This window comes from Carassius carassius, unplaced genomic scaffold (genome assembly GCF_963082965.1).
Source record: "Carassius carassius unplaced genomic scaffold, fCarCar2.1 SCAFFOLD_177, whole genome shotgun sequence".
Taxonomy (NCBI): domain Eukaryota; kingdom Metazoa; phylum Chordata; class Actinopteri; order Cypriniformes; family Cyprinidae; genus Carassius; species Carassius carassius.
This window is the reverse complement of record NW_026774987.1, coordinates 11304-24325: the sequence shown is the minus strand read 5'-3', so window position 1 is coordinate 24325 and position 13022 is coordinate 11304. Positions and strand designations below refer to the sequence as shown.

Below are 13022 nucleotides of genomic sequence, written 5' to 3'. Positions count from 1 at the left end.
GTATTTTACAGTGACCAATACATTATGTTGTGCTTGTGTATTTTATTCATATTAATTTAGAATTATTGCATTCTAATGGCTGGGTATTTATTAATTTCAGCATCTGACTTTATTTTTAAAGCGGAAAAATAATCACACAAGTATAGAAATTAATGCTTTTAAAACAGGAACTATTCACAATCTAGTTTTAAGCCATGTGTTCACTTTGACCTATTATTTGACTGTTAAAATAAGGAATGGACATGGTTGCACCACTAGACGGATATCAGTTGCGCCCCCTGATAACATTATTAATGACCAAAATATACTGATTATTGCTTTTCTACATTTCAATTACACTACATATAAAATAAATTAAAAAAACAAGCTTTTTTGTTAGTCTCTGTTGAAATAATTATAAAATGCTATTGATGCTTATTTTTATTTTATTTTGCAAGATATGCTTCTTTTGCAAATTCCTTATAAACGTTATAAAATAAAGCAATAAACCACCAGATGCTGTGGTTTACGGTGAATTTATAACAGCTAAGAAGCACTGTTTGGCATGACGTGGAAAAACGTAGGCACGACGTGGAAAATCATACTCAGTTACTTAATGTAACCTAGGTTCCCTGTGATACAGGAACAAGTACCACGTCACTTATGGTAAAAAGCCTTTTTTTCTCCTTAACTGAAGCCTTTCTTCATTCACACAGTAAATCTGCACAGGAATTGGTTTGTGCAGTGTATTGAAAATGAGGTGGGGACCACGCCGCTGAAGCGCGGGGGTCTTCAAGTTAATTGGAGGGAGTATACTCATTTAATTAACCCCATAACCCAGCCTGACATTCCGGGGATGGCCTCCCAGGTCTCGGTCTGCGTGGCGAGGGGTTGAATTAACTAAACACAAGGGCAGTAATGGAAGAGGAAGTTTGGTCTCTTTTCGAAAATATTTGTTTTATTTTTCCAGCTGGCACCAAGTCCAACGCAATCTTGAATCAAGGTCCCTGGCACTTTGGAAGAGGGTAGCACTGGGCCGAGCGAGAGCGTCCCTGTGACTGCTATGCTTTAGCAGGCTGAACAGTGGGGGCAGTAGGTGTTGGCTTTGCGGGCTGCGGAGTCAGTATAGACTTGGGGCAAGCAGGGGCAGAAGCAGGGGCAGCAGCGGAGCTGGAATGCTTAGGCAGGAAATGTTGCATAGCAATATTTCCATGGACTTACTTCACACTTTAGTCTATGCCACCATCTGACTATTTTCACCCTTTACAGACATATAAGCCATACATTCATGCATATTTTTGGAAAATTGTGGTATGAAGGTTTCTGTAGGTTTTCCAGGATGCTTGAAAACTTGATTTTTCTCATAAGGTTTCTAAGTAAGCATTGCCTGCCTTGTGTTTTTGGAGAAAATTCCACTATTACAATCAAACTATGATATAGATAGGGGAAAATATCTATAGTTATGAAACATATGAAGAGTTTAGTTCTAAAACTTGATAAACGGCATTTAAAAAGAAAAAAGTGTTTCCTCCAAAATCAGTATTGTATCTTGTCGGTATTGAAAGGTACATTTTTTTTCAAAAACGCGATAAAAACATCAGTCTCACTTTTTTGCAGAATGTGATATATCCGCCCAACCAATCACAGTGCACCATTCCACGCACTCTAGACAGTAATGGCGGTGCTTTGAATACACCTGACATCCTAATTTCCTCATCTACTTTGTACATTGTGATCAACAAACAGCGGCTGCACAATAAATCGCATTTGATTGTCATGCATATCTTGTCAGTAAAGCCAGTTCTGTGATTTTTAGTACCAGTAAATCTCCATCACATGCTTTCAGATGGAAATTATTCAGATGCATTTAATACACAGAGCCGTATATCACTGACAAGCTATGTTAAATCACATTAATTAGATGAATCACATTCGATTATGAACACGATATTGTGTAGCTTGTCAGTGTTAGTGTTTTTATTAATGCCATTTATGTTTTTGTTAATACAGCACATAGCACTAATTAAATAAATGAATGTAACATGGCAAAGATGAGTGGACATTTGGAATTTCTGTGGTCTAATGTGATGTCATTTATTTATGTTCTTGTTCATGATGAAATTTTATTTTATTGCTATAATTAATTTACAGCATTAACAAGATGACATGTTGATTTCATTTTGGAAGTGATGATTGATGAATGTACTTTTAGTCCAGTGCTTGTATATAAGATAAGTGTTGACCAAGTTCAAAGGCTGTCAAATGTGGATCAACTTACTATGTTGTGTATTTTCATAAGTTTCAATATGAAATATAACTTTCATATTGATTCAATGGATTTATTGCATTTTGAGAGAAAAAAGTATCATGGATTTATTGCATTTGGGGGGAAAAAATAAATAAAATGTTATGATAAATGTTATTATAACCTAAGGATGCTATGTGAAAGTTTGAAACAGAAAATAGTGGTTTTCATCTTGCCACTTTCTTGGTAAAGAAAACCCATTTTTTACTCCGATTAATCAAAATGGATTTATTGCATTTTGGAACCAAATTCTTCATATATTCATCCACATTTTTAAACCTAGTAATTCAGTGAATGTAAATGTCTAACCTAAGTATTTTTAGTTGACAGTTTAATCTCTCCAGTCCAAGCAGCTTCACTCCCGAATCTCCTAGGTTATTGCTACTCAGGTCCAGCTCTGCCAGATGGGAATTTGATGCTTGTAAAGCAGAAGATACAGTTCCACAGCATGCTTCATCAAGACCACAGTTGTCAAATCTACCAAAACAAAATGTTTAGCTAGATTATTTTTGAAGTTCAGTGTTTCTGCAATTACAGAAAAAAATATTTCACATACTATTTTGACATTTAATTGTTTAGTGGTGCAGAACAAAACATTTTATTCCACAGCAAAATTTGTCAGCGAAATTACTTACAGTGCTTTTCTGCAGCATCTCATCGCAGGAATGAGTCTATTGTAGTCTGTTTGTGATGATGTGAATTGTTTTGGGTTGAACTCATCCAGCACCTTCTCTGACATGAGCAGTACTGAGGTTAGCACTGTGCACATTGAAGATGAGAGTTTTCTTCCTGGATGTTTATCTGAACTCAGGTAACTCAGAATTTCTTCATATAATGAATGATCTTTGAGCTCAAGTAAACAGTAAAATAGATTGACTGAAGTTTCATCTGAGATATTGTATTCATTTTGTACTAGTTTAATGTATTCAGCTGTTTGTGTGATGCTTTCTGTTGAGGCTTCAGGGTGTGTGAACAAGCCTTTGAGCAGGTTTTGACTAGATTTCAGTGAAATGCCCATCAGAAACCGCAGGAACAGGTCCAGATGTCCTTTCCCACTCTTTATAGCTTTAACAACAGCCTCCTGCAGTATCTCCTGCAATGTGATATTTTCTTTTGGCTCATCAAAGAAAAACTGAAGCTCCTGCATGTTCTTGTTCAGGTAGCAGATGAACACATGCACTGCAGCGAGGAACTCTTGAACACTCAGATGCACAAAGCAGAAGACCTTTGTCTCATGAAGTCCATCTTCCTCCTTAAAGATCTCAGCAATCATTCCTGTAAACTCAGTGGTAACATTCACTTTAATATCACATTTTTCCAGATCTTCCTCATAGAAAACAACGTTTTTCTCCTTCAACTGTTCAAATGCTAATTTGGCTAATTTTAAAAGCATTTCTTTATTTGAACCTAAGAGCTTTGTACGTTGTCTTTCGTCTTGTTCGTCGTACTTCCGGTTCTTTATTTTCATCTGTATCAGCAGGAAGTGAATGTACATTTCAGTGAGTGTTGTGCTGATGTTCTCTGTATTTTTCTTGAGAATATTCTGAAGTACTATGGCTGTGATCCAGCAGAACACAGGAATGTGGCACATTATGTAGAGACTACGAGATTTCTTAATGTGTGAGATGATTATGGAGGCCAGACTCTCATCTGTGATTCTCTTTCTAAAGTACTCCTCCTTCTGTTTGTCATTGAATCCTCGCACCTCTGTGTACAAACCTACATACTCTGGAAGGATCAGATTGGCCGCTGCTGGTCGTGAGGTCACCCAGATGAGAGCTGATGGAAGCAATGTCCCTTTGACCAGACTTGTAAACAGTACATCTACAGATGCTCTTTCATCAACAGTGTTCAGAGAACTACTTTCAAAATTTAGAAGCAGGCGACTCTCATCAAGTCCATCAAATATAAATGCAAGCTTACATTCCTTATATAGCATTGCTTCGTCCAAGTCCTTCAGTTCAGGATAAAATTTCACCAGAAATTCATGGAGACTGACATCTTTATTTTTCATTAAGTTTATATCTCGGAATGGAAGCAGGAACACACAATCTATTTCCTGATTGGCTTCTTCTTCTGCCCAGTCCAGGATTAACTTGTGCACAGACACTGTTTTTCCAATGCCAGCAATGCCCTTGGTCAGCACAATCTTTTCCTCATTGTTTTCCCTTAATAATGTAAATATGTCATTGCAGTTAATTGGTTTGTCCTGTGAGTTCTGGGTCTTTAGAGTATCATCAATCTGTTGAATCTCATGTTCGCGATTGACATCTTTCATATCTCCCTCTGTGATGAACAGTTCTGTGTAAACAGCCTTGAGATGTACTTCATTTTCTTTCTTGTACTCAAAAATATATTTGGCTTTTTTCTTCATGTTGGTTTTGTGAGTTTTCAAGAATTGCAGCCTAAAATTTTCTGTAATAATAGTAATAAAAAACCAGCATAAATATTGAGGAAACAGCATATAATAATAATAATAATAATAATAATAATACGTTTCCTAAAAGCAGAATTGTCCTGCATTAGTAAAAACAGGCAAGTAGCTTACAGTAAGGAAGAGAACAATGCTGCCTTCAGATGTTATTGGACCATTTTAAGAGAAAAACTATTTTACACTTTTCTTTTCTGTTTTCTGATTTTTCATTAACACTTGAAAAGCAACACTACTGTAATAGAAGCAACAAATCTTTATTACTTGTCTTACAGCACTTGATGTTTTTGCACATTTTTAAAATGCAGCACAATCCTCGATGTGAAATAATATATATGTGTATAATACGTAGGGCACGTGACCGACATGTCCCCCACTGTTTTAATAAAACTTAAATTCATCCAGTTTTAGTCCAGTTCAATTTAAATAGTATCTGTGCAATCAAATTGACAATATCACTGAAAAATGAAGTCATCATCATCACCAGATTCATTTTTTGTTCAGTGATGAAAAAAAAATGTTAATCAAAGTTTTGATTAATACATTTTGGTTTTAGAGTTTAGGATGATTTTGATTCATCTCAAATGTTGACTACTGTATAATGTTAGTATGATTTTAACATGAAAAAATGTCATAATTTAGAAATAAAAGGACATTTTCTATACCGGATTTTAATGCTCTGTTGAAATTTCCCCAGTATACTATACAGTTACATTCATAACCATAACATACAAATAATAATATTTCCCATAAATTAGTGTCTTAAATAGCTACAAATCATGATTTATTGTCTGAATTACTGTATGTTTTCAATCATGTATCACTGTGGAATCAAAATATTTTATTTTACTTTGGGTTATATTGAATTTATGTTATTTATAAAAGCCATAAATATTAATCTTCCTAATCTCTGTCAAGGCGAGACTGGGACTCAGTTGCAGGTGCTCAAAAAGGTCAGTTTATTAGATTGGTTTTAAATTTCAAAGGACAAAAAATTAAAAATAAAAAGTTAACAAAAAACTATCCAGGAACAGGGCAGTCTGGAGCAGATCCAAGGACCCTCTTGGACAAATTCCACTTGGAAATCCACTGATGCAATGCCCGGATAAGCTGACAGGGAGGCGGGGAACTGGTGGCGCGCTGCGGCGCGGCGAAGAAGAAGAGTGACGGCGATCGGTGATCGCTAGCACGGAAGGCTGGAGAGTAGTGCTGCCTGAAAGCAGGGGGAAGAGGGAAAAAAACAACAAACTAGAGAATGAAAACAAAACGGGCACGATCTCTGTGCAGGCTAAACAGGAGATGTAGACAAAACTGAGACATGGACGAGAACACGACGATCCGACAACAGACAGCACACATGAGGAGACTAAATAGAGAAGGAGTGATTATCATGATGCAGAGCAGGTGATGGTGACCAATAACAAGATAATAATGAAACAAGAGGGCGGAGACGGGCACCACGGTGACACAGAAGCACATGGTAAGTGTAAACAACCCCACACACTATTGAAAAACAGACAGATCAGCCCGGGGACGTGACATTACCCCCCTCCCCAGGAGCGCCCCCTGGCGCTCCAGGGAAGGAACCACCACGCTGCCGGTTGAAGTCCTCGATCAGCGACTGATCCAGAATATCCTGAGCCGGGACCCAACTCCTCTCATCCGGACCATAACCCTCCCAGTCCACCAGATACTGAAAACCCCGACCTCGACGTCTGACATCCAGCAACCTCCTGACAGTGAAGGCTGGGGAACCATCCACTAGACGGGGAGGGGGGGGGGGTTAGTAGCAGATGGGTTAAGGCGAGAATGAAACACAGGCTTGACCCGAGAAACATGAAAGACTGGGTGTACCCAACCAAGTATGGGAGGTAAACCCGAAGCCAAGGTTTCCTCAGCCCTCCTCCAGGTGCGGCGACACCTGCGGACGAAGGCTAAGGCAGACGGAACAGCAGCATCGGGCTCCTGTGAGGGGAACATAGGAGGTTGAAAACCAATGGAGCACTGAAATGGAGACATACCTGTGGCCGCCGCTGGCAAGGAGTTATGGGCATATTCAATCCAGGATAACTGTTGGCTCCAGGAACTCGGATTATGGGATGTCAGGCATCGGAGAGCTTGTTCCAGAACCTGGTTTGCCCGCTCGGACTGCCCATTGGTCTGAGAGTGAAAACCTGACGACAGACTCGTAGAGGCCCCGATCTGTCGACAGAACTCCTTCCAGAACCGGGAGACAAACTGTGGCCCCCTATCAGAAACCACGTCTACCAGAAGGCCATGAATCCGGAAGATGTGGTCAACCACCACTTGAGCTGTCTCCTTAGCTGAAGGCAGTTTGGGAAGGGGGATGAAATGGGCTGCTTTAGAAAAGCGATCAACCACCGTCAATACTACGGTGTTACCCCTCGATGGTGGAAGACCAGTGACAAAGTCAAGGGCTATGTGTGACCAGGGGCGGGAGGGGATGGGTAATGGGTGTAGCAGACCAACAGGAGGCTGATTCGAACTCTTGTTCTGGGCGCAAATTGGGCAGGCAAACACAAACTGCCTGATGTCCTGGGCCATGGATGGCCACCAAAATCACTGGCGGATAGCAGCCAGAGATCTCCGAACCCCAGGATGACAGACTAACTTGGATGAATGCCCCCACCGGAGGACTTCAGGGCGTAGCACAGCTGGCACGAAGAGCCTACCCTCCGGGCACCCCCTTGGTACCTCTCTCTCTCGTATGGCTTCCAGCACTCTCCTCTCCACGTCCCAGGAGAGGGACCCCACCACAATTTCTTTAGGGACAATGGTTTCAGTTGATGAACCGGTTCTCTTAATATCACTGTAAAGACGGGAGAGGGCATCAGGTTTTACATTCTTGGAGCCTGGGCGATACGAGAGAGAGAAGTTGAACCGACCAAAGAAGAGTGCCCATCGAGCCTGGCGTGAACTCACCCTCTTGGCCGAACGGACGTATTCCAAATTCTTATGGTCCGTCCAAACCAAGAAGGGCTGCGCTGACCCCTCCAACCAGTGATGCCACTCACCCAAGGCCAGTCTGACCGCCAACAGCTCCCGGTTCCCTACGTCATAATTCCGTTCTGCTGGGCTCAGGCGGTGAGAGTAGTAGGCACAGGGATGTACCTTCCCATCTCTGGGGGATCTCTGAGAAAGGACCGCACCTACTCCAATCTCAGAAGCATCCACCTCCACAATAAACTGACGTTCAGGGTCTGGAAACGAAAGAACAGGAGCAGAAATGAATCGGGACTTCAGGTCATTAAAGGCCTCCTGAGCCTTCAAATTCCACCTAAACGGTACCTTAGTGGAGGTAAGAGCTGTCAAGGGTGCAGCAACCTGACTAAAGTTTCTGATGAAGCGCCTGAAGAAGTTGGCAAATCCCAGAAACCGCTGCAGTGCCTTGCGTGAGTCTGGAGGTGGCCATTCGGCTACGGCCCTTACCTTAGCGGGATCGGCTTTGATTCCCTCTGCCGAAATGATATAGCCCAGGAAGGGAACTGACTTGGAGTGGAAAACGCACTTCTCCGCTTTAACATATAGCTGGTTCTCCAGCAGCCGTTGTAGCACCTGGCGCACGTGTTGGGTGTGTACCTGAAGTGAAGGAGAAAAAATGAGAATGGCATCAAGGTACACAAAGACAAACTTGTTAACCATGTCTCGCAACACGTCATTAACCAGGGCCTGGAAGATAGCTGGTGCATTTGTCAGGCCAAAGGGTAGCACCCGGTACTCATAATGTCCAGAAGGAGTGTTGAATGCTGTCTTCCACTCATCCCCCTCTCGAATCCGAACCAGGTGATAAGCATTACGGAGGTCCAACTTACTGAAGACCTTGGCTCCCTGCAAGAGTTCAAAGGCAGACGACATTAAGGGCAGGGGGTACCTATTCTTAATGGTAATGTCTTTCAAACCTCTGTAATCAATACAAGGGCGCAAGGAGCCATCCTTCTTTTTAACAAAGAAAAATCCTGCGCCAGCAGGAGACGAGGAGGGACGGATGAGACCGGCATCAAGGGACTCACGAATATATTTGTCCATAGCCTCTCTTTCTGGACCAGACAGGGAATATAATCAACCCCTGGGCGGAGAAGTGCCTGGGAGGAGGTTGATGGCACAATCATAAGGCCGGTGAGGAGGCAGGGACACAGCCCGGGACTTGCTGAAGACCTGCCGCAGATCGCAGTACTCCTCCGGCACCCCGGACAGATCAGCATCATCCACCTGCACAACAGGAAACACAGCACCAGGAAAAGAGGCAGAACCCAAACAAGACTCAAGACAAGACTGCTTCCAAGACAAAACTGAGTTTCTGGCCCAATCCACATGAGGGCCGTGCTGCACCAACCACGGGTGTCCCAGAACCACGGGAGCACTCGGGGAGTCAAGAAGGTACAGCTCGGTTATCTCATGGTGATTGCCAGAAACGATAAGACTTACAGGAGGGGTGAGGTGAGTGATGGTGGTGATAGGGGAATCATCAAGAGACCGAACAGAGATAGGAGTAGAGAGGGGAATGGCAGGAATTCCCCACTGCTTGGCCAGTGCCGTGTCCATGAAACTGCCACCAGCCCCAGAATCCACCAGGGCCGAACAGGAGTGAGTATAACCTCCGAACTGGACACCCACGGGAAGTAGTGTGCGGGAAGAGTGGGGGAAATTAAGAGGAGATGTGCCCACCTGGATCCCCCCTGATGGGCCCTGGCTTTTAGCGGGCATTTCCAGACGAAGTGTCCGGCCCTCCCACAGTAGAGACATAAACCCCGGGTGAGTCTCTCTTGCTTCTGCTGGGGAGTGAGACGCAGACGTCCCACCTGCATAGGTTCAGGGTCAGCAGGAGATGGCAGAGGCAGGACCGGGGTGGATTCGCTGGTCATCTCTCCCACCCTCCAAGAAGTACGAGCAGCCAATTGTTGGTGACGAAGGCGAAGGCAGATCATCAAAACTACGTGGAAGCTCTTGGGTAGCAATCTTGTCTTGGATCTCCTCGTCAAGACCAGCACGGAACACAGCTCTGCAAGACCCCTCATTCCAGTCACAGGCCGCTGCTAAGGTCTTGAATTCAATGGCAAACTCAGTCACTGAACGGCCTCCTTGCTATAGCCGTGCCAGCTGGGCTGCCGCCTCATCACCCCGAGCAGAACGATCAAATAATTTGACCATCTCCTGTCGAAAGGACTCAAAAGAAGCACAAAAGGGAGCCTGGGCCTCCCATACTGAAGTTCCCCAGTCACGGGCCCTGCCTGTGAGAAGGGTCAAAACATAAGCCACCTTAGTCTCTTCCTGGGCATACCGGCGGGGCTGGAGGGCGAAGACTAGGGAGCACTGAGACAGGAAGGCTCTGCAAGAGTTAGGGTTCCCATCATAGGGAGGTGGGTTGTTGGCATGAGGCTCAGGGTCATGACGGGTAGAGAAAAGGCTAGTGGGGTCCTCCGATCTGGCAGATGTCTGTCTGCGAAGTTCCTGGAGCTGGGCAGTCACCTCCGACAACTTGGCATTAAGGAACTCAACCTCCCGGGACGTGGATGTTAACTGGGAGGCATGCTGGCCCAAGAGAATGACCTGCTGGGTGACAGCTGATCTGAGGGGATCTGCACCTGCTGAGTCCATGGTGGTCAGATCGTTCTGTCAAGGCGAGACTGGGACTCAGTTGCAGGTGCTCAAAAAGGTCAGTTTATTAGATTGGTTTTAAATTTCAAAGGACAAAAAATTAAAAATAAAAAGTTAACAAAAAACTATCCAGGAACAGGGCAGTCTGGAGCAGATCCAAGGAGCCTCCTGGACGAATTCCACTTGGAAATCCACTGATGCAATGCCCGGATAAGCTGACAGGGAGGCGGGGGGCGCTGTTGAGGCGGGGAACTGGTGGCGCACTGCGGCGCGGCGAAGAATAAGAGTGATGGCGATCGGTGATCGCTAGCACGGAAGGCTGTAGAGTAGCGCTGCCTGAAAGCAGGGGGAAAAGGGAAAAAAACAACAAACTAGAGAATGAAAACTAAACGGGCACGATCTCTGTGCAGGCTAAACAGGAGATGTAGACAAAACTGAGACACGGACGAGAACACGACGATCCGACAACAGACAGCACACATGAGGAGACTAAATAGAGAAGGAGTGATTATCATGATGCAGAGCAGTTGATGGTGACCAATAACAAGATAATAATGAAACAAGAGGGCGGAGACGGGCACCTCGGTGACACAGAAGCTCATGGTAAGTGTAAACAACCCCACACACTATTGAAAAACAGACAGATCAGCCCGGGGACGTGACAATCTCTACTACATTAAATGGTTTAAAAATAACTTTTATCTTATAAAAATCTTCTGTAACCTTATCATTCTTTAGTTTATCCTTTTAAATTGTTGGAATTTTCTCCCACAACTACGTGCGATACATGCCCCTGCCCCCTGACCACAAGTTCTACTGAGTGTGACAAGCTAATGGAACATTTGGGTTTAATGAGAAGGTTTAGAATAGAAAGTGTTGTGCTGTTTTTGTGACACTTTAAAACAGATAATGGGCATTAGTTGCTAATAAGTGACCTGTGACTTGTTGATTTTGACGCACATCTTTCTTATTAAATCATTGTATTCCACTTTGTACCCATTACAATTGATAGGGAATCACTTAAGACACTTTGCTGTAGGCATATTTCACATAATAGCATGCAATAAAACAATATACAATATGATTTGTTAACACCTAGGCTACCTAGGAGCTTGCTGCATGAATCCGTGACTACAGATTTACAAACCCGAGTGAACGGATTGCGAAAGCGTGTGCATGGACTGGAAATTCATGGGTACAGTTTATTAATCTGTGGGCATGACTTGTTAAACCGAGGGAATAGTTTAAGGATTTGTGAGTACGGTTTAGAAATTGAGGGGACAGATTGTTTTTTTTTTCTCCTACAGGTGACTTCTCGGGCTCCCTAAGCAGGAGCGTCACACGAGCAGCACTGAAGCAGCACTTTAATTAATCAGTTTGGGTTAAAGTATTGTATCACATTGTATTGTATCATTTTTCTACTTATTTTTTTTATCAGTTCTTATTTTTAATAAAGATAAAATAAAAATGGTTATATTGTGATTATTAATATAGTAATTAATATTTAAAAAAGAAAGTGGAGGAAACGTTACAATGTTGGTAGGTGATTTTGCTTTGGAACTCATTTTTTTGTCGGATTCCAACAAATCATAGATCATTTTGAAGGTCTTTTAATGAAGAATGAACTCATTTTTAAAAATTTGCTCATTGTGACTCATTTTGCCAGCATTGGTCACATATTATAAGTTATACCTTCCCTTTGTAAGCATTTAATATGCCATTATTGAGTAATGACTTAAAAAAAATGTTCTTGTACATTTTTAAAAGTTAAAAGAGGCACTGAAACCCCCATGCTCTTATCTGCAGGGCTAATTCTATCATATTGGGTGCTTTTCTTCATTAGGATCTCCTTATAATGAGAAACTGACGTGGTGTTGTTGTAGCTTAGGCATTACTATATATTATTAGAATATTGCCTGTAAAACATTGTTTTGTCTGTTGTTGATTTACTTTGTTTTTCTCTCCGTTCCGCTGCCATCTCTGAGGATTTCTGTTTTTCTGCAAGGAGAAAGAAAATATGCATAAAAAATTAGATATGTAGAAGGAACAGATAAATATTAAGTGAGATATTATTGCATAGGATTAAACTGGTGCTAAATCATGTAAGTCCTATTAAAATGACTATGAGGTTATAACATTACTAGTCTTTACTAAGATGTTAGTATTAGAAGTGTGTGTTATCATAGTAATGTAAATGTACCATTTATTGGAGCACAAAGGTATACTGCTTTATTAAAGGTGTTTCCAATCATTAATGGAGCATTTACACTTGCACATGTTTCAGCTTTCATAATCACGTTGACTCCAGCCTGGTCATTTCTCTGGACTGAAACAGAGAGTACTGAATGAGAGAGACTTATTTATGATATTAGACATTTTTCTTGCATTACAACATCATATATAATGGTGATATTCATTCCTTTATTAAGGGTCAGTATCCATACACACTTTGAAGTATAGTAATACAGGCATTAACACATTTTTTAATTCTTACTGTCCACAAAGCTAGCCAAACAACAAAACTTAAGTGTAACTTGCAAAAAAAATCCTAAAATAATTGTTTATTACTTGCCAAATACAGAACAAAGGTAGATTTCAGCCAGATATTTTGTTTAGTTCAATGTTCCACAAACTGGGGGTACACAACATTGCTAAGGGATAATATACACTCAGCAGATTGCTATGCAGAAG

At 42.2% G+C, this 13022-nt stretch overlaps 1 protein-coding gene across 1 annotated transcript; it reads right to left on the bottom strand.

Moving 5' to 3' along the window:
* Positions 1–2593: 2593 nt before the first annotated feature.
* On the bottom strand, positions 2594–12633 carry LOC132133950 (NLR family CARD domain-containing protein 3-like; the record flags this gene model as incomplete). The annotated part of the gene is made up of 4 exons (XM_059546857.1): positions 12532–12633; positions 12282–12329; positions 2920–4699; positions 2594–2761 (listed from the first exon to the last, which is right to left on the bottom strand). Coding segments are annotated over exons 1-4 (2087 nt in total), but the record flags the coding sequence as incomplete, so codon positions are not given.
* Positions 12634–13022: the final 389 nt, after the last annotated feature.